Source organism: Candoia aspera, chromosome 1, assembly GCF_035149785.1.
Source record: "Candoia aspera isolate rCanAsp1 chromosome 1, rCanAsp1.hap2, whole genome shotgun sequence".
Lineage (NCBI taxonomy): Eukaryota > Metazoa > Chordata > Lepidosauria > Squamata > Boidae > Candoia > Candoia aspera.
In genome coordinates, this window is record NC_086153.1 from 283,115,480 (window position 1) to 283,138,606 (window position 23,127).

Consider the following 23,127-nt stretch of genomic DNA (forward strand, 5'->3'; position numbering starts at 1 on the left):
CCTGCTCAGGGCACCACATTTCCAGGAGGATATTGACAGGTCAAAACAGGTTCATAGAAAGGCAGCAAAGGTAATATGGGGTTTGAAGACATGCACTATAGGGACAGGCTGAAGGAAATCTGGAAGTTAGGGGCAAGGAAAGAAGAATGAAGGATACATTAGATCAGTGTATCTGCTGATACATGAAATTGATCAGAATTATTTTCCACTGCCATAAATGTTTCACGAGCAGAAATAATGGGTATAAGCAGCAGCAGCAGCTGCCTAGATTTCATTTAACTACAAGGAAAAACTTTCTTAAGGCTAGATCTGTACAATAGTGGAAGCGCCCACCTATGGAACTTGTCTGGAGGTTTTTTAAGAAGAGGCTGGAAATTGAACAAAGACTGATACAAAATTCAGAGGCAAATTTATCGAAATAATTAGCAGACACATTCAAAATATCAGATCATGCAACAGAGTACCATATCTTAAAGTAATCTCAATGGAAGATCTTGGTGGAAATTTTTACCAGACCTCCAGAAGAGATTTCTGCCCTGAAACCCTGACTCCCATAGACTGCAACCTTTGATCAAAGCCTTAGGAACACTTCCTCTTAGCTCCTGTTGACTCCCTAAAGCAGTGTTTCTTAATCTTGGCAACCTGAAGATGTGTGGACTTCAACTCCCAGAATGCCCCAGCATGGCTAGAGATTTCTGGGTCATGGTTTGGTGCTTTCTCTCACCTTCAGCCAGAGATCTCTGTTCTTACCACTAGCCCCAAGCAAATTGACTCTTGCCATCCATCTAGATTCTCTGCCTCCTCCCCTCCAAGCAGGTCTTATTCTCCAATCCTTGGAGATTTTCTTGGCTCTGAGTTCTAGCCTCCCTCCCCTGTTGTCTTGCCCCTTAAAAGTTCAGCATGGTTCTTATCACAGTCCCTTTCTCCCCTGCCTAACCCTCTCCTCTTCCTGGAAACCAAAACTATGTGACTATTTCCAGTCTCCATCTTGTTTACATCTTTCAGGCACAGGTTTCTCTATGCTCCAGGTGTCCTTCTTTTCCTTTCCCAGGTGCTTCTTCTCACATCTCCCAGCAATTTCTCTCCCCTTCGTCCGAAGACAAAGGGAGGGACTTAGGAGAACCTGCTGGGCCAGCCTCGGCAGGCGTCTTCTCTCTCTCCACCCCCCTCCACACACACACCCGATTTTGGAGTCAGTATGAGCTCTCCTGCCTCCCTAAATTTGGCAGTCTGGACGAATGTGGAGGGGAGGGAAGGCTTTGTCACGCTTTGCCTGAGTGAATGGGGATTACTCATTCACTACGCTGAGCAAGTACTGCAACACGGTACTATAAAGACAAAATGCAAACTAGCACAGTAAGAACATTGGGAACCTGCGAGGTCGGAAGGGAACGGTAAAGAGACGCAGCCTCTATTGGCAGCGACCCACAGAGGCTTTCGTTGCGAACCAGTCTGACCAGGGGATTGCCGAAGTGGCCGAGGCGGCTCCTTTTTCCAGCCAAGCCATTCACTTCCAGTTCCAACAATCCGATAGAGCAATACTACCTGTTGACTAGAGAGCTACAGAACGGAAATCTAAAGAAGCAAGCGCCTTCCCTGAGGCATTCTAAGGACCTGGAAGGACGGGACGAGACGCGGAGCAAAGGGGTATAGCACCTATCGCCGCCAAGCAGCCGCCAAGCACAGAAGCCACAATCAGCTTCGCCGCGCGTAGACCTGACTGCGGTGCGTACGCGTGCGACCGCAGCCCGAAAGCGCGTCGGAGAAAGAGGTGGGGAGAGGAGCGGCGGTGTCTCGCTGACAATCCCGCCTGTCCGGACTCTCCAGTCCCAGCATGCAACGCGTCATAGTTTGAATGGCGCTGCTGGCTACGGCGAGAGGGCCGCGGTGTTAGGACGCCGCCAATCCGACGGCTTGCGTTTGCGGCCCAGGCAGCGGCGGAACTCCTGGCGCGCTGGACCATGAGCAGCAGCAGGTGAGCGAACGCCGGTCCTCGGCGCTGCTCGAACGGGAGGCGGCCAGGCTGCTGCATCCGCGCGCTCGGGCTACGCAGGCCGGGCTCAGACTCTAAAGGAGGAAGCGGCTCGGGAGTGGGGCGAAGCTGCCTTTCTTTTCGCGTCCTCCGTCCTCTGGTCTTCCTGCCGTGGGGTTCTTTTTCTGGGGCGCCTCTGAGAGAGAAGGCCCATCTTTGGCTGCCTCTGTTGGCAGAAGCTTTCCTGGGCGGGGATGAAGTTGGCTAGTCTCTACCTGCCTCTGAACCACCCCCTTAAGTGGTGCTTGTTGAGAAGGCTGCACCTGCCCCTTGTTGCCCGAGGAGGGATTCCCCCAGTAGGAATTCTCTCTCAGGTTTGGCTTTGAAATAGAGAAACGCCTTACTTAATATCACCAGTGTTAGTCTTTCCATTCTCATGCTGCCAAGTCAGAAGAACGAAAAACAATTGTAATTCTTAGTTTTCTTTCAGACTTCTTGGCTTTGTTTTTAAAAAAAGCATCTGGACTTTGGATGCACAAAATCTCTTAAAGCTACACCTTTCTGCCACTTAAGGGATAAGTCCTAATTGAATGGAATTAGCTTCTGAGTAAGCATGCTTAGGATTGCATTGGTGTGACTTTTCACATCCTGTGATTATTTATGAAATTGGTTTTGCTACCGCTCTATATTGCAAAATTACACACTGCCTAAAAGCTTTTTTCCAAAGCAGAAAGCAAATATGTAAGCAGCTGGGGATGCCTGATGTGGATGCTTTAAATGTGGCAATATTGTTACTAATTGAGTTACTCTGGTAGAGGATAAAAGACCTTAGCTAACTTAGGGTTATTTGAAGACATATTTGTACATGGCATGTGGCTGCTTAATAGTGAGAAATCAAAGTGAAAGTGCTACAGAAGGTAAGTTGTAAGTGTATGGTATCTGGGCCTCTTAAACTACTACTCCTAGCAGCTCAAGCCCAAATCAGCATGGCCAATAGAGAGAGATGCTGGGACATATAAGTCATAAATATCTGTACCTACAATAAATAGTGTTGGTATTGCATAGTGCAGAATGTTAATTATGCCTGTCTCCAGACTTCCTATATGGGTTTCTCAAAGGGAGACAGTGTGGCATAAAGAGAAAGAGGACAATGGCCTAGAAATAAAAAGCAGAAATGCAAGTAGAATGTGCAATTTGGAAAACTGAGGTTAGTAATTAAATTATTTTCATGGAACTGGAATATTTAAAGAACTACCTCCTTGCATAGGAACCTACAGATCAGTTGGAACTGTTAGTGGAAGTCCTGATGCCAAGGAAGTACATCTGGAAGTACCATAAAATTAGGACCATCTCTCTGACAGGCTCCACAAGAGGAGTTTTCTCTTAACAGAGGGTCAGCTGATTATTTAGTTGGCTTTTAGGAAGATTCTTGTTTTCAGATGGACTGTTAACTGCTTTTTTAAAAAAAGGACTGGCTTATTGTGAGTGGCCTTGGGATTCTTAAGGGGCCAAAAGATGATGTATAGATTTTCTGCAAATAAAATATTTTCCCTTAAAATGTATTTGCTATGTAAATTGTGTAAGATATGTAACTATTCTGCTTCACATCTTGGAAGCTGGCAATAGTTATACAGAAATGTAATCCTTTAAGCCACTTTACAGCAAGGCTTGAACTTTTACCACATCACTTTAATTGTGTTGACTGGACCTCACTGAGTCTTTAGTAACAACTAAGAGCATAGTGTTTTTGTATTAGCTAGTTCTGCATGTAGGTCCAGGATCATGACATTTAATATTTGTTTGTATCATCTAGATACCTCTTATCTATTCCAGGATATTTGCCATTTTATATTTTTTTCCTTCATTTAAGAAGCTCAAGATAGCATATATCATTTTTTTTGTCTTAGTTGTACTTCCCCCCTTCGCACATAACTTTTGTGTATACAGAGATATTGACTGATTCATGCAATGTGGATTTCTTGGTTTTAGTTTCATCTGATTATTTGCTTCATTTATATCATTTTTAGTTTGCTTTCCATTAAATATCCCAACGACTTGAGCCATTGTGGCTTGTTCAATGAAACAGCGAAAAAGTAATGCTCAGTTTCTGGTGACTTCATGGACATGCCCATATAGTGTTCCTGACGACAATGTAGAAGCCTTCTTGCAGGATTTGTTTTTTAAAAATCTTTCCAGTCTAGCTTATAGTCCTGGTATTCTGGTGGTATCCCATCCAAGTACTAACCAATTCAGATCCTGCTTTGCTTTTTGAGATCAGCCAATGTCAGTCAGGTTCTGCCAACAAACCCTGTTGTGAAAAGACCAATGAAGTATTATGTTTGAATGCAGCTACTGAGAGTAGTAACTTAGACTGAAGGGCTTCATTAGATTCCCTAGATACTCAAATTAGTATGAAAATCAGTGTTGCAGTCCTGTTTGCGCACATCTGAGAATGAGGTCCTTTGAACTCAGTGGGACTTTCTTCTGTATAGATATGCATGATCAAGTCCCAGTCCTATGTACTCTTTCCTAAAAAGTAAGCTATACTGAATACAGTGGATTTCTGTATAAACTTGGATAGCATATTCTGCTAATGGAAAATTCTGTTTCATTATAAGAATTGAATAGATGTGCTCAATTTTTACTGAGTCTGAGACTCATACAATATTAAGAAAAATGGCATAAAGGAAGGTTTGTGTGATAAAAGTTTCTGGAAAATATCTTTACTGTGTTACAACATACTGCATGTGTAACCATAGTCCCCCTGGTATGTTTGTTGAGGATTTACATTCTAATAGTTTTACAAAAAACCTGTGTCATCCATGAGAAAATAATCCAAATTTCACTGAAACAATATCTTTATTTGGTCAATTAAAGTTTTATAATAGCTAGCTTTTGACTTTTCTAGAACTCTTCTGCAGTCCAAATGATTAAAACTAGGGCGGGGGGAAAGAGTTGCCTGATCTTTCAGCCAAGTCTACAGTAGTGTTCCTAGATGGAGTCAGATCTCCAGACATGCAAATTGGGTATTATGGAGTACAAAGCGTAGTTGTACTATGGGCTGTCCCACAGCTTGACGGGAAGAAGGAACAAACAAATTCCAGATTCTAAAGTCAGACTGTTTTCATCTTATACAACATGCACAGGTCACTTGGCTTGTGGAAGGCAGAGTAGAAATCAACTAATTATTTTAATGTTAACAGAGTTAGAGATAATTTAAACCTGCTGTACTAGAAGCAAAGATAAATTGGGTAGGATTAGCTAGTGTTGGGAGGGAATTTATCCTAAGATAATATGTTCCTGCAAAGAGGATGTGAAATCCTTTTTCTCCTTGTGGTTTAACAGATTAAAGTCAGGCTTTTTCCCATTCCCATAGAAAAATAATTTAGCTTTGATACCATTTTTTTTCTTGTTGTCTTTATCTTTGAGGAGTATTTGAAATTATTTAGAAAATAATTTTCAGGTTTAATGCTTAAAGCTCAGATATTTCATGTAGAAATATTAATAATTCATACCATATATTGTAACTGTCACAGAGTAACTAATAGTAACCCCCCAAGTGGCCCTGGCAAAATATCTGGGCTTTTCCCCAAGATTAATTTAAAGTGCTCTCTACCCATCCTTGAGTTGGCACAAAATAATGTTGGCATAAAATCTGTCACCATTGCCATCCCTATCCTGCTATTGTATTTGTTATGAGTTATTGCTGAATGATTTTATTCAGATGGTGAGAGTGCTACTTGTTACTGAGCAGGTGATTGATCCCCCCCCCCCAAGCTTGGCTCCCTTTCCCAGCATGTCACTTCCAAAGGGGGTCTGCATCATGAATTGGGTGAGTCATAATCCATTTGGGCATCTCCCAAGTTAAAATAATGTGAAATAAAGAAATATATGGAAAGACAACAAAGCAGAAATAGCCCTGGAGGAAGACCTGGCTATGAATTATCTGCTGGGAGTTGGATGGCATATAATTTTAATAAATTATGAATATATAATAAATATATTACTCCTGGTGACTGCCTGGACTATTCCCTGCAGTTTTCTTGGTAAGATTTTCAGAAGTGATTTTCCATTGCCTTCTTCCTAGGGTTGAGAGAGAGTGACTGGCCCAGAATCAATTAGCTGTCTTTGTATGTAAGGCTACACTACCTCATTGGAAGCCTAGAGAAAACTGGTTACAGAATTGGTGGGGGGGGGGGTCATGGTGGAGAGGAGAGAAGGCAACAGTTATGAAAGGAACTCAAGAACATCAAACAATGGAAGAGAAATAGCTGTGGCAGAGACTGGCTACTGACCAGAGGGGAGTGGCATGCTACCTCCTAGCATTTCCAGAAAACACTTCTGGTCACTTAAGAGGTTATCTGACTCAATAGGTGACAGATTTTACATACCTTAAAGCTGTGGTGGGATAGTGTCATTTTAATAAGGGAATTGTCACTTTTGTACCAGTACACTAAGTTTGGCGATGAGATGAGGTCAGTATTATGCAGCTAAGGGAGAACATTGGAGTTGTTGGCATGTTGGTGCCATAGTAAATGCAAGTAGGAACAAGGCTTATGAAAGTTGTGTTTATGCTGCTGCGTGCATAATCTTGAACCATATTATAGTGCTATCCGCACAGAGTTGGGATTGCATGCTCCCGCTCTTTCGCTTCTAGAGCTGGATTTGAAAACAGAAATATGTGCTTCCCATCTCACTGTTGGAATATGCTACATAAGTCCTGTGTCTTCGGCCCGTAATCCACTAAACAGCTATCTTATACTATTCACAGCCCTCCCTTGGGCAAAATGAACATCTTGTCGGAAGCAATTAACAAGACAGCAGTGTCAGTGTGAACAAAGAAATAAGTATAGCAGACTTAAAAACAGTCACTCAGCTGGTTGCTTTACCCAGAATCATGGAACTCATCAACTCTGCCTCACTCCCTACTTTCAGTTTGATGGACAAATATACCAACAAATCAGAGGAACATCCATGGGATCGCCTCTCTCAGGACTCATAGCAGAGACCGTAATGCAGCATCTAGAAACTATAGCACTCCCAGACATGCAACCAAAAATATGGATCCAGAATGTAGACGACACCATCATAATAAAAAAACAACTAAAGACACATGAAACAATCAGTGACATCTTCAAAGGAATAAAATTCACAAGGGAAGAAGAAAACAACACACTACCTTTCCTGGATATCCTCATCAGAAGAAGAGACAATGGCAAATTAAAAACACAAATCTATTGAAAAACCACCCACGGTAACCAAGTGCTCTATTACGAAAGTAACCCAACTTCCCACAAGAGACGCTGTGTAAGAACATCATTCAGACAATACAAACGCACTGCAGCAACCCAGAAAAAGGAAAGAGACCACCTGTACAACTTACAACAAAATGAATACCCATGCAACTTTATCAAAAAGTGCCTGACCGCTCAACCCACTACAGCACAACCAATGCAAGCTATGAAAAGGATAACACTGCCATACAGTACATCAAAAGCATCTCAGAAACAGTTAACAAACTATTAAAACCATGTAGCATCACTGTAGTACACAAACCAACTAAAACCCTCAAAAACATCTTAAGTACCCCAAAAGACCCAGTAGCCCAAGAAGGAAAAACAGGAGTTATCTACAACATACAGTGTAAGGACTGTAACAGCCACTATGTAGGACAGACAGGCAGAAGACTAGCAGAGCGCATCCACAAACACCAACTAGCAGTCAGAAGACACAATGAAAACTCCTTAATCTCACAACACATGGACAGACTTAGTGTGAGCATCCTAGACCAAGCTAAATCCAATGATATTGATGACTATACATAAAATGGTAACCATTTTGACTCTGAAAATGGGGTATATCCACAAAGAAGGGCAAACTTGTGAATTTGCAGATAATTTCCAACTATTTAATAATTGTTAAGCAACTGCAAAGTAATGTTTTTACCTAAGCTACTTTGAAAGACTTGTATGAGAGAGTGAGATTGCTGTTCTAAGAAGTGCCATCCTGAAACAACTTAGTAGTTTACAAACATGCAACTACTCACATAAATATGTGGTTTCAAAAATCCATCCCAGATAAGTAATTTAATGTGAACATAGGTTGCAAATGTTAGATTATTCATGTAATAAGTGATAATTTTAACACAGTTAAATAGATTGACTGGACAAGTTCTAATTTGCATGTGCTATGGAGGAGACCATGTTCAGCAAATTAGTAAGGGAGAACAACCTATCTACCTGTTCATGGTTTAGAATGGAATAAGTCTCTAGGACAGTGATACTTAATCATTTGTGAGGTGGGGGGAATGGTATCTGTGTATTATTGCATGGTGATGTATATTTTTAAGGAGTTATTGGTATAGGCTATTCTGTCAATAAAAAAGTATCAGCCATTCCATATTCTATGTACAACTACAGGTAAGCCAGTCTTCCCTTACCTGGTATTATCCAGTTATCTTGGTTGGGAGATTATGGAAATTGAAGCCTAACACAACTGGAGTGTCCCAGGTTGGGGAGCATACCATAGATGACTCTGTTTTCTTTGTTGATGTAATATTAGGAGACATTTTTTAATATCATTATCTGTCCTTTACATAAGGTACCTCAGCCACATTTTAAAAGGTAAAAATGATGTGGTAAAAAGTCAAATCACTTCAGGCATTTCAAATAGCGTTATGAAAACTAAATCATGGATTTAACTGCTAAGTTGATTACTTGATCTCCTTAGCTTAAATAAAGCAGACGGCCTGCAGTGTTATAATATGTTTGATTTTTATGTAAAACATGTCTACCCTGTTCTTCAGATTTTAATTTAAAAAATTGCATTTCAAAATTAAGGGATGAGAAAAGGAAGATAAAACTATTTGGAAACCAGTTTTTAACTTTATGGCTTTTATTCTAACCATAATGATAATATAATGCTCTAATACACCCAACATTGCTGATCTAATGCCAATCACTAATGGAAACAAAAGAGATTTTGGTCTTGCAGCTAACCCACTAGAGTAACCTTATCTCCACTGCTTTCTGGTGGGGTGGTTGCTGGATGATAATGTGTATCAGGAGCGCAGATAATGACTTTGTTTTTCTAACAAAGATGAACAGTGAGAGACTACAATCTAAATAGTGCAGCATGTCAGAAGCTTCAGACCTCAACTGTAGAGGGAAAAATGTTGCAAGAGTCACTGCTGTATGGGGCTGTATTTTGCAGCCAGGTATGCTGTCAACCCCATGTTAGTACTGTAGGACATTGTAGGGGTTTCCCGGTCAGCAGTTCACCAAGCTGTTTGTAGTGCTCCCCATCATAGAATCAGAACTAGAAGGAATCACTTAAGCCATTGTGGCCAATCCTCTGCTATGTGCAGGACTCATAATACGTATCTACCTCCTGCCTGAAAATATCCAGTGAACGGGAGATTATCAGAAATATTCCTAATAATGTTCTGAGGTACAGTGTGCCTAGCTCCTTATTAACAATGCTCACTATTCAGAAGCTTCTTCCTTGTCTGTAAGTGGGCCTGTTTTGCTACTTTGCTGGTTGGGAAAGAACCAGCAAGTACATATTATCACCATTATGGTAAACAGGGTTGGAGTTTACAAAAAAACTTAAATAGGATTTGGGGTTTAAGTTTTTATATCTTAAAGCATTTGTTTTTCTAGAGAGAATAATTACAGTGTGCAGTACTGTCTACAGTGTAACCCGCTTACAGTATTATGCACAATTAATGAAAGTAGATACTTAACCATAATTTTAATACTACATTATGATACTCAGTTCCATTTTAAAATTCAAGTTTAGAGTGTACTGTAATATGGGTTCTACCATATCTTTCCTGTGTTATCTAAAATGTGAAATTAATTTTGTATGTGTGTTTTCCTTCAAGGTAAAATCTAGTAGAACTTGAATTCAAAGCTGAGAAGTACTCTGGGAATGTGTTTAAAATAGTGCAGCTATCTGAGAACACCATGGCTTTCATTATCTCTTCAACATTTACAGAAGAGTCACTATAAATTTACTGCTTTTTAGACAGATCTATAAACTGTTATAAGCAGTATTACAGGAACATATCAAATATTGACAAAGTTTTGGCATGTGCTGAATCTAAATTTAATCTTAACATATTACTGAATTAATGTTACTGAACACTCTTAAGAAGTAACTTTGTGTAATGATTGCCTATTCTGACATACTCAGCTTCACAAGCAGGTTCTTAATGAAAGAATAGTGTGCAACTACAAAGAAAGCTGAGAATGATCAAAAGCGCGCCAAATACAAACTAAAAACCCTCGCTTCAAACCCGATCCCGCCCTCGCCCCACCATAGCAACCACCCCCTCCCAGGTGCTGGTAACCATTAACACATCAGCCTGGGAAAGTAACCTTGAACACATGCAATAACCCAAACATACATTCCTCAGTAACAGTAAGGAGATTACAGCCCGGCAGGGCTGAAATTCTCCTCCCCGCAAATGACAGACACGGATCAGGAAAATTGACACGCGAAACGTTACGATGGACCCAGACCATTGGAACGATGAACATGACACTTTGCTACGTTAGCAGTTGTAAGAATTGCCCAGGTTCCAATTTCCCCTTTTGGGGGAGGGTTGTTGAGCATGTAGTATGGATTCAGCTGCAGAGCACCTGTTTTATTTCTGCCAGCTAGTGGTGGATGTATATCTCTGGCAAGCTGGGATATTTTTATTCTCTCCTATAAGTTATTCTGTAATTAAGGTCCCAGGTCAAACAATGTTTCTTAAGTGCGTTTTTTTTAGAAACCATGATAGATATTTTTAAATCATTGCTGTCACATAATAAATCTGTATTCTTTCAGATAAATTTACTAGCTGTAATAACTGATGGGAAAATATTTTTTTAAAATGTGAGCACATTAGACGTTGGAAGCTTGTCATCTGCTTTCACTGCGGTTTTATGGACTTTGGTATGTATGTGCATCCTGCCAAATTGTGTGTAGTATGGTGATATATATTTAAAAACATTTAAAATTATTTAAATTTGATAAATAATATTAAGGTTGTAAATTAATTTTGTCTCTGAAATTAGGAATTGTGGAGATTATGGCATCTGAAGCTCAAAATGTTAGAAAACGGAACCTGTTATGTATTGAAGGTCGTCCTGTTGATCTCCCTAGGAAAAGGAGCTCTCATTCCCTTAATGAGAATATGAAGGAGGTAAGCTTTTCATATATAATTTGTCTAAATCTTATCTTTTGTATCATTGGATATCAATTTTAAAAATTAACGCACTTCATTCTTCTGCTACATTCTAGTAAATGTATATTGTAAGAGGGCTGTCATTTATAAAGCTGTGATGGATCTCCTATCTCCAGTAGTAAAATCAACATGAGTTTTAAGTGGCCATTAGTCTTTTTACCTCATCAGATAGCAGCAGTGGTTGACTTGGATACAGAAATGAAGATTTGGTCCTGGGTGGTACTTGAATGGGAGATTTCTGGAGAATTCCAGGGATTTAGATTAAATGGGGAAGAAAAAATCCTGAAAGACAGCACTGACAAACCGTATCAAGAAGAGTAGATTGTTGTGTCCATTAAGCCTCTAGGAGTTGAACTCTGCTTGAAAGAGACTATTTTTTAATATCTCTATATTGCAAGTTTCATGAAATATTTTAGTAACTGTGAAGTGAAGCATATGATGATAGTCTTCTCTAAAAGGCATCAAAGCTTAATCTTTGTGTTCACTTTGAGACTTGGAATAGAGTCCGTTTTAGGATTAGTGGAAATTTGAGATGTAGCCTTATTGGGATTTACCTATACGTTAAACTATAATATAGTTAAGTTTCTTTTGCCTTAGAATAAGTAAGCTCACTATGATTTGGCATTTTCTGTGGATGCCACTACTGTATATACTCGTGGATAACCTGACCCTCAAATTTTTAACCAAAATATCATGAAAAATGCACCACCCGCAGATAAGCCAACCCCCGAAATTTTCGCATGTTTAATTTTTAGAGCTGGCTTGAAAACTATTTCAACTATTGAAAAATAGTCCAGTAGCAAATGGTTGAAAACTGAGTTTTTCAGAAATACCTGAAAAGTAGATATATTTTTTTCTGGTTTGGACCTTGAGTTATCCAACCATAAGCAGAAGAGGTTCTAATTTAAAGGGAAAAATAGTTTTCCCCAAAACCAATTCCCTTGCTCCTCTGGAGAATTCTCCACTCAAGATTGTTCAGAGGGCAGGACGGGAGGAATGCATAGGAAAAAGAATTGCCTTCTCTCACTTGTAATAGATTGTCAGCAGAGTCTTCCTCACTAGTAATTATAAGTTATAAAAGGTGATATGTTGCTTTTGATTCTCCAGCTGAAGTTTCTGAACTGATTTAAATTACAGGATGTAAAGTAAGGTAGGGAAAAAAATGGAAATATAGAGAAAGAAGCAGAAAATGGCAGTATAATTTTTTGGGGGAAATATTCTTGGACAAATAGACTTGGATGCTGCCACTTCCTGTTAAAGAGTAATTGGAGTTCTTATTTTCCCCAAACTGCAAATGTTGATCATTAATGCATCGGTGCTTATTTTTAACTAAGCTTCCCAAAATGCTTCCTTTGCACACATACCCCCAATAATTTATTGTACTATAAGTAATGCCACTAGAGATTTCTTCAATTTATGGTCTGTATTCTGAAAAGTTAATGAACCCAAATATATAAAGGGCATAGAACCACAAAGGCCAGAAATGGAAAACGAGTTTGTACTACTGCAACCCCACATTATAGATTCTGAATGTTCAGCAGCAATACTGCTGTTGCAAAATGAAGAAGTTAGAATAATATTTTGCTAATCCCATACTGTCCACACCGCACAGATTGTAAATTAGACTGGAACCTTTGCTACTTGTAATCACAATGTCAGCACCTGATCATTCGAGCATTCACATAATCACAGTCAGGAGGCTGGGATTCCTTTAACTGTTTTAATGAAGTGTAATGAACGGTACAGAAGGCAAGCTGCAAATAAAGTTTTCCTGCTGAAACCTAACCTAAAAACTACATTCTCTTAGTTAGTCCCCTTTCCTATGAAACCATGTCATCCACCCTCCCATCCAGATGGTATTCCTGGCATATCTCAACCCCGTGTCCTTGATGTCCTCCATAGCCATAATAAACCACTTCACACTCCAACTTCACACTCCCTCCCATCTGGCGACATGGATTCCATTCCTTAGAGAAGGAAATGATAGTAGATGCTCCAATAAGGGTTTCTATGAAACCTTTGATCGGGGGGATCTGACACACAAAGGCGGGAAAAGAAATATTGCTTATATTGATAGAAGGCCTTTTGAGCTAAAAATGCCACTTGTGCCCTAAGCTATTATGCAAGAACACTAAATTACAAATCAGAATATCAAATGTTAAAGGATCCATTTACTCAATCATCTCGTATCACAATAAATACTAGCTAAATTGATATGCTGAAGTCAGCCACATGACTGATGGACTGATTGCTGTATTTTTTAAGCCATTGATATAGAATGCAATAAATGCTTAATTGTTATATAATGAGTTTAATGAGACTTTTTTCCTAATGTCAAAAATGACATTATAGTCCTGATTGTAGTACAAAGTTTTCTCATACTTCTGATGTCATAATCTCTTCTTGTGGATGTCACAATATCTTATGTTTCAGTTAAATAGTCAGAGTTGCCATTAGTAATTTTGCTCCTCTAAAGCAAAACTAACCTGATTTTCTCCAAGTACCAATTTTTTATATCCACCAAAACAAAATGAAAATGCATTTAAAAATATGGGTGAAATAAGGTGTTACTATTAGTATGTGTTGTTCTTGGTAACATTTATTATGTTTATTTCTAGGGTAAGAAATCTGCAAAACATTTGGCTTCTTGCACAAGCAGGTAAGAACTGCCTTGGTTGATTGTGGTAAAAGAAGTCTAGTGTGTTTACAGTTTTCTGTCTAGAAACAGAGATCCCTCTGATTTAAGTAATCAGTTGAAACTACTGAAAGAGGGCATCTTCTGTCCAAGTTCCTTAGAATCATTTAGTTATGCTGTTAGCATCTTTGGCATGCCATCATGAGCTGAAGTAGGGTTTTTTGGCCCCATTCCATCTCTTGTTATTCATCTGTACTTGGGATAAAAATAGCATTGTCCTAATCTGTCAGAGATACCTGATAAAACCGTGACTTGTCAGATTGGAAGGAAGCCTCTGTGATTTGTCACATTGGAAGAAAGCCTCCTGGTCATGTAAATTGGTCTATAAGGAGCTTAATTTCCACACCTATACCTGTTTGGTGGTTGACTGTAAGGATGGATGGATGGATGGATAACTAAGTAACTAACTAACCAAAACTGATACTTGCTCCAATCCCAGGGGCCTCTCTATGTGGCTGCTGAACTATATACAGCAGTTGGTCACAAATAATGCAAATCTTTTTTGGAACAATGTACCCCACAAATGTTTACTAGGAGGTGATGTGCAATATGATGATATTTTGTTGCTGTATCTATTATCATTTTTCCTCAACCTTTTATGCCCTGGGAGAGATACATAAGCATAAACATTTTCAGAGGGTAGTGCTTCAAATAGTGTTTCCCATGCCAGATTTAATGCAAACTTCCATGTGTGGTAGTGTTCTCATAGTAAATGCAAGATGATATTCTGGCACAAAGGAATGTAAGATTCATCAGACTTGGATGTGACTTTGTACTTTGCTTGGATGTTTTATATTCAGATTTTAAATGAACTTTCTTGTTATTACAGAACAACAGTTGGACAAACTGTAACCAGCCCCCATCCTCTGTTCAAAGTAGTATATTGTAGAAGAAAAGCTCACTATTATTCTCCAAAGCCTTGTTTCAGAAAGAAACAGCTCCCTAAAGTTAAAGGCCGTGACATGGCAAATAAGGAAAATGAACTAGCCTGTGCAGGTAATCTGCCAGCCAAATTGCCTCCTGATGGTTGTACTTTCTTACTGAACTCCAGTGATGCTGGCCGTTCTCAAACAGAGAGTCCTTCATCAAAATACAGTGGGTTTTTTTCAGAGGTAAATTAAACATTTTATCTTCTAAAAAATTGTTGAATCAGAATGTAAGCCATTGGAACACTGTTTACCTGTTTTACTGTGTTTCTGGTAGGGTTTGCTTACCCTCTGTTGTAATCCACCTAGCATTCAAATATTCTCCAGATTAGGGATTATGAGAACTGTAGGGGAAAGAAGTATCATATAAAGTAAATATAGTCCCACCTGCATAATTATATAACTGGATATGATCCATTTTATTAATACCAAAAATACTTAATATAGTAGCTCAACAGATAGCTTTGCAAGATCTGGAGGCTGTTGGGTAATGGATGGGGAAAAACAAACACATACTAAACCTTACTGAGACCATGTTGCTGTTTGTACATAAACTTCTATGGTATCTGGGAACATTAACCCCCATGGTTGCTCTAGACAGAATCATGTTTTCCTGAAGGAGCTGATCTGTATCTTGGGACTTCTCTTGGACCTTCAGCTCCTGCTGGAACAGCAGGTGGAAGCCCTGGCTGGAGAGGGGTTGCCTGGTGTACCAGTCATGGCCCTAACTGGACCACGAAGTCCTTATGATAGTAACTTATGCCCTGATCACTGCATAATTGGATTTCTTCAATGTGCTTTATGTGGAGAGGCCTTTGAATTCAACTTGGAAGCTTCAGCTGGTTCAGAATACAGCAACCAGGCTGCCAGCTCTCAGAAACCACTACAGCAGAATTACTCCTATCTTGGCCACACTGGATGCTAGTATGTTTTCAGGCCGAGTACAGCATGTGGTTTGTTATCTGTAAAGCCGTATCTCGTGTGGCACTGGGATATATCAGGATTAACATATCAAATAGGATTCTGCCTATCCAGTCTGGACATCTCGAAAGGGACCTTTGAAAATCCCTTTAGTTTGGCTAGGCACCAAGCCTTCTCAGTGATAACCTCCATTGTTTTTAACACTCTTCCTCAGAGGTGCTTTTGGCTCTGATGATATTCTCATTCTAAAAGGCCCTGAAGACAACTGTATTCCAATTATCCTTTGGTCTTTAATATGGTTGTGGTCAACCACTGATTTATTTTTTGACTGTAATACTATGTTTGATTTCTTTTGTTTACTGTTCAGAATACACTAAGATTAAAGCAGCATACAAAAATTGTAAATAAATACATAATTAATGAAAATAGCATTTTCTGTAACATGGAGAAAATTGGCAAGCTATGATGGTGTTAATAGAACCTATATGTATTAGAGAATCTCATTTAAATGATTTTTCCATTCTATAAATTCCTTTTCAATAACTCTGGTTTGCTTTCCACTCCTGGAAAGGCCACCATGCTGCAGCTGCATTCTGTCTTCATATCAGAAGAAGGACAGAATGTGCTGGCTATACAAACTGCTGTTACTCCAGTGGCTAATGTAACAGCCTTTTTTGGTTTCTTCATACTACAGAGAGCATGCAAATAGAGCAATGTCTAGCATAAACTCCTTGTATTATTTGTATAATAATGCATCAAACATGCACTTAGGACAAGTTTCACAAAATACTATCTATAAACAATCATACATTTGAGCTTCTGTGGGTAAAGTCCAAGAACAAGCTTACATCTGAGCACAGAGTTGTCTAGAATCAGGCATTTTTAAATCTGCGTAAATAAGTAAAATAAAAAATCCATTCATGAACTTTCTGAGGTTCTATCAGGCACAGCAATTATCCCTCCTATTCTACGAGCAGAAATAGTTTACATTCATGGAAATACAGTTCTGGGACAATATTTATCTTTAAACAACTTGTACGTAGCTGCATATAGATAGCTGCATATAGATCCAGCTGATAGGAAATTCATAGAATGATAGTTCTTGGCTCATAATGCTTATGCTCTTCTTGTGTTTCCAGGTTTCTGAAGATCATGATACAATGTCTCAAGTTCTCTTCAGTAGAAATCTCCGGCTGAATGTAGCTTTAACCTTCTGGAAGAGGAGAAGTATAAGTGAACTTGTAGCCTACTTAGTGAGGTAAAGTTGGAAAAAGATTTCTGCTAGCACAACTGAAGTCACTGTGTGTGTGTGTGCATGCATGCGTGTATGTGCAGAATTCTTTTTCACACAGAAAAGGCTGGATGGATACTATGCATTAATCTTACTGATTGGGTGTTCCCTCCAGCAAGTGTCCATAATGGGACAGTTAATTATGTATTTAATAATAGAATAACAAGATAATTAATAGTGGAATGCAAGACCATAATTCTAAAACCTGTGGGAATTCTTCACAGGCCTGCTATGCACAGACTTTTATTTATCTGTGTAAATTAATGTAATAAAATCCAGCAATTTCTGATCTTCTGCACTTAAAATATGCTACCTTCTGAAATGTATTGAAGAATTACATAAAGCAGTGTCTAATGGTATATTTTCACTGATGTTTCTAGGATACAAGATCTGGGAGTAGTTGTAGATTGTCTCCCTGTCCTTACCAGCAGGTAAAAGAAAAATCTAGAGGAAGGGGTTGATGGAATCCAAAAGTGTATATTTATGCATACTAATACTGCCTTGTTTCAGTTTACAGGAAGAAAAACCTTATATTTCTGTTGGTTGCTGTGTAGACCTTCTACCATTAGTAAAATTAATCCTTAAAAGCAAATTTGAAGAGTAAGTTTTTAAAAAATAGTTCTTATGTGATTATTTAGATATGAAATAATATCTAATAAATAATAAAAACAAAAATTAATCTTTACCTATCAGCTGCTGCAGGTTGTCACCCCTGATAAATTCATAGAATTGCATGGCAAGGGTGGGGACCAACAGTGATTTTATTGGTCTCATTGTCCTGACACGGAGGGCAAAGATGTGGCGTTCCAAGTGTTGCTGAGCTATAAATTCCAAGACCGCCAGCTAGGATGGGTTAAAGTAAGGGATGCTGGAAAGCCATTTGTTGTATAGCATTTTCATATTTGCAATTAGTTTTCCTCAATCTGATTTGTTAATGCTAAAGGTAAGTTATCTCCTGCCATTTGTATACTTAAAATCAAGCAACTTATGTCAGTTCAGTTGCTTAAACCCGTTCGTATAAAAAGATGTTGGGAAACCCAAAAGCAATCCTGCTGAGCCGAATGACTTGGAAAGATAGGTTTCCCAATAATAAATTGGATGAGTTATACCCATAAAACTCTTTCATTTTGTCTTCTAAGAAAAAAGAAACCTTTAATACATTATTAGATTTATTCTGCTTGTTTTTTTCCATAGATTTTCGATTAAAAAATTGTACAGACAAAAAACACACTTATCACCTGATTTGAAAGATTTCTTGGCAGTTTGCAGCTGTTTTCTCTTGCTTCTTTTAAGGAGTATTTTGCCAATGAATTGGTTAAGCAGTTTTCAGTTTGAAGTCTAACAATATGGATCTCTTTTTTTCCCCACAGATACGTAATTGTTGGTTTAAATTGGCTTCAGGCTGTGATTAAGAGATGGTGGTCAGAACTTTCTGTCCATACAGAAAAGATAGATGATGGGTAAGTTACTCTTTTTAAAAATGCAGTGTGGCTTTTAGTATGACTTCTAAGCTTTAGATAGTGCCTAAAACACATTGGATATTTTCTAACATTAAAACTGTCTCCTGGCAAAACAGCCAGATTTTGTGAGCAAACTGTTGAGAACATTGTTCAAGAAGTTTGATCAGGCAGTTGTTTCCCTTTCTCTGTTACTGTATATTGAAAACTCTGTCATTAAAAAGTGGAGAGCTAGAAAGGACTGAATCCTGATTCATGGTAGATTTTCTTGACTAATGTTCAAAAACCTCTATTATCTATACTTTTTGACATGTGAAACTGAAGGTAGAAAAAAAATAAATTGAGCAACATTTGCAAAGTAATTTCGTCAATGTGAGATGCACATAGAATTGTTTGTTGTTTGTTTTATATAGCCACCCATCTCACATATGTGACTCTGGGCAACTTACAATATAATAGATCAGTGTTTCTCCACATTGGCAACTTTAAGAAGTTGGCTGGGGAATTCTGGGAGTTGAAGTCCACACATCTTAAAGTTGCCAAGGTTGAGAAACACTGAAATAGATAAAAACAAATAAAGCACATAATATAAAATAAGACACATAGCAGCCAAGCATCATAAAATAACCATCAACAAAGCCAAGAAACGGGCTCCATCTCACTTCCAGGGCCCCAGACCCAGGCACAAGACCAAGTTTTTAAGGACCTTGCAAAAGGCCTGCAGAGTTGGGGTGAACCTAATCTCAGGTGGGATGATATTCCACAGGGCAGGTGCCATGATAGAAAAGGCCAATCAGCACTCCTTAGGTGACAGCACCCAGAGCATGTTTTTTTTTCCTACCGAAACATATTTCTGATCTTAGAAGTATGACATCTATTGAGGTCTCCAATGTTATAATATAGAAAAAAAAATTCTAGAACATAAGATAGTATTCATAAGTTGAAACTTGCTCTAAGGCTGATGAAATGTGTATGATGCCATTCCCAAATTTCAGTTAAAATTATTTTCAAAAAACAAATTTCTTCTGCATTAGCCAGTAATTTTCTAAAGGTACAATTAGTCATACATTTGAAATCTAGGTAAGATAGTTACCATGAGACATTGATTGCTCTTCATTTATTTATTTTTGCATTGATATTCCATACTTTTGGCTTTCTTTCTTAGAAATATTCAGATTTTAAAAGAACAATTAAGTGTATTGTGGAAACAAGAAAATCAACTTACTTTGGTTCCAGGATATACGGGTAATATAGCAAAGGTAATAGATATCCATTTGATGAAAACATATTTTTAAAATTAATTTATGGTCTTAAGTTTATATAATTCAACTTAAATTATAGTGGAATGTACCAAATGATATTATTCTGCCCCTCCCTTCCTGTGATACTCAAAGTCTAATTAGAAAGATTTGATTCCCCAGAACTATGTAGGAGTTGGGGAGTCCCTTGGCATGAACAGAAACCCCATCATGTAATTTTGAAGATACCCTATCGAGTTACTTTATTTCTCCATTTGAGGTTAATTATTTGGAATTTGAAATGAGTTTCTAACAGTAGTATTTTTCTTCGTATATCAATACACCCGTCTGCCTGCAGATATTGTGTTAACTTAGCAAATCTCTCACATCTCTTCCCCTTTGTCACTATTAAGACAGAAAATTGAATCTGGCTTATTGTTTCTTGTATGTCTGCTCTTCAGTCTCTCTCTTTCTCACACCCCTTGGTTATTTTACCTGGTTATTATGCTGATCTTTGCTTTTCATAAAAAAAAAAGCAGCACCGAATGTTACCCTCTTTATTAGCAGAGAACTAACTTTTATTATTTCATAGAACAGTCATAATCATTTTAAGCATTTGCAGAATAACAATTCAAAGGACATCACATTATCTTGCAGTAACTCCATAATAGAGAATATTATTATTTCCTGTATTGCAGGCAGAAGTCTCTGAGCAGTGTATGTTATTATATATCAAAGAGACAGGTATATACATATTGGCTTGTCTCCTAATATCACCGCATTAGTTATCCCCTCACTCTTTTCTTGTCACTTGGAACGGAAAAGTTAGGAGTGAGATTCTACATGCACTCATATGAATACAAAATAGAATTTTCAGTATAATTGGGGAATTAATTATCAGAGCAAATTAAAGCAGGAGCATAACTCCAATTTATACCTTCTTGCTTAGTGCAGCAAAATGGGAGATAGAGGGTGATGTCAAAGCTTATGTTTACATACCAGTTTACATGTTATTGCATAGATGTTAAGTTAAAACCTGAACAGGACTAAAGGTTATGGGAGTTACCAGAATATTTTAGTGATGTTTATACATTATGCTAAGCCACAAGTTTGTTTAGCTATAATTCACTGAATGAATTATACTGGTTGACTGTGCACGAGATGCTGAGCAGAAACAAGCCATGTTGTACTACAATTCCTATATAACACTTCAAACTCTCTGATAATATTTTTAAAGCCTGCAGTCGAGTGTGGGTGTTATGTGTTTCAACAAAGAAATATCTTTGAGTAAGAAATGAGATCCACATGCAAGTTTTCACTAAAGCAGCGTTTCTCAACCTTAGCAGCTTGAAGATGTGTGGACTTCAACTCCCAGGATTCCCCAGCCAGCATTCTGGGAGTTGAAGTCTACACATCTTAAAGTTGCCAAGTTTGAAAAACACGGCTTTAAAGAACCACTGATAGCATGGCTGGCATTCAAAGAGAAGCTTGGTGTCATGAATTGCTCTTTGAGTTTAAAGTGCTTTACTGCTTCCTTTTTTTATATTTTTTTAGGATGTGGAATCTTATTTGTTACAGTTGCACTGATATTCCTGGAGGACAAAACTGTGTGTGCAGTAATGTGCTTAAACAGAAACTTTCAAGTAATATTAAGCAAGGTACTCTTTCTAAAATAACTCCTCTTCTGAGGACTGTCTTTGACAGAAGAAGGCTAGACCATTGGACTATTTAATGCAAACACTAAATATCCATCTGCTTCACATTGAAGTGGAAAAAAAAATCTAACAGGAGCAACTTTTACTTCAGTGAGGTGAAAGTGCACTATGAAAGCTGTATGTATGCCTTTGCCGCATTTTGGGGAAAATGTTAGTTTTCAGTTACCTGGTGAGAGTGTGAAAGTGTTTCTTCTACATAATTGTATAATACAACAAAAGATAATTGTGAAGACAATTGAAAACCATTGCTAGGAACCACAAAAGACCATTCGCCATAAATATTTTTTAAACCATGTTTTCTTATGAACTGTAAAAATGTATTTTCAAATATGTTACAAATTTTGGCAGTTTTGATGTATTGAATTTCTGAAGTGTGTCTGCTATATTAATCAAAATATTAAAGACTATTTTTGTTGCACTACTGAAAAACTGTATCTAGCAAGAGGCCTTAACTATTAGAATTGCAAATAGCCAATATATTAGGGTATCATATAGCCAATATATTAATTTACTATATAGAGGGATGAAATTCCTTTGAAAAAAATCAAAGTGTTTACACAAATTGTGTACAAATCATTTTGAAACGTTTTGCACACTGAAATATATTGAAGTGGATTTTCCACTAAATTGACTACTTAAATACCTGTATGACTTAATTGTAAGAGTATTAAAATGTAGAACATGGAGAAAATTCACGTAGATGTTAACAGAATAGTGATTCTGTATACCTTGCATTTTAATACTTTTTCTAATATATTCTATCCTTTATAGTTTTAATTACATACAGTTTAATAAATGTACTAGATGTTACTGTTTTAAGTTCAGATAACTAACTTTCATACTTCAGAACCTTTTCTGTTATTCTTCATATATTTAAAACCCCTGCTCCTAGAAATGTTTACAGCCTGAATAGATTTGTGCTTTTCAGATTTAACAGCGCAGCTGCTACCTCTTCTAACAAATGTTGCTGCAGATCTCTCAGATGTAGATGCCACATGGTCAAATTCCTAACATAACATTAATTTTTTTAAAAAAATAAATGCAGTACATCCCATGTACAAGTTTACAGCTGTACTTTGTTTTACTCATTTGTGACATTTTAGGACAATCTGCTGTGGCTCACTTGTTATTCAAATTGAAAAACAACTTGATGGGTCTGTGAGATGGCACCTGTGGTTTATATAACTGGAAAACAAATATGTCCAAATAAAATTTTAGAAACTGCCAGCAGTGTACTGAAAGAGCCAGTTTGGTCTAGTGGTTAAGGTGCTGGGCTAGACACCAGGAGACAGAGAGTTCTAGTCCCGCCTTAGGCATGAAAGCCAGCTGGGTGACCTTGGGCCAGTCTCTCTCTCTCAGCCCAACTCACCTCACAGGGCTGCTGTTGTGGGGAAAATAGGACGAGGGAGTATTAGGTATGTTCGCCACTTTGAGTTATTTATAAAAATAATAAAGGGATAGAAAATAAATAAACTGAAATATGTTTGTAGCAAACCAGCAAAGTTGGCCATTATATTTAATGTTAATCCCAAACTATATTTAAATATTAGGTGTAGTATGTATGCAACTGCAGGCTGTAAGAAAGACGCCTTATGTGCGTTTCCCTATAAAAACACAATTTTGAATTGTTAAAATCAGAACTAAGTCTAGTTCTGTTGACTCAGTTTATAGACTCTT

At 38.0% G+C, this 23,127-nt stretch overlaps 1 protein-coding gene across 1 annotated transcript; it reads left to right on the forward strand.

Annotated features, from left to right (window-relative positions):
* Positions 1-1,788: 1,788 nt before the first annotated feature.
* KATNBL1 (katanin regulatory subunit B1 like 1) lies at positions 1,789-22,511 on the forward strand. Its single transcript, XM_063289974.1, has 10 exons — positions 1,789-1,975; positions 11,038-11,165; positions 13,826-13,866; positions 14,732-15,014; positions 16,889-17,007; positions 17,421-17,471; positions 17,551-17,640; positions 18,411-18,500; positions 19,663-19,756; positions 21,290-22,511. Exons 2-10 carry the CDS (start codon positions 11,052-11,054, stop codon positions 21,320-21,322), a joined length of 915 nt encoding a protein of 304 aa, XP_063146044.1. The 5' UTR covers positions 1,789-1,975; positions 11,038-11,051; the 3' UTR covers positions 21,323-22,511.
* Positions 22,512-23,127: the final 616 nt, after the last annotated feature.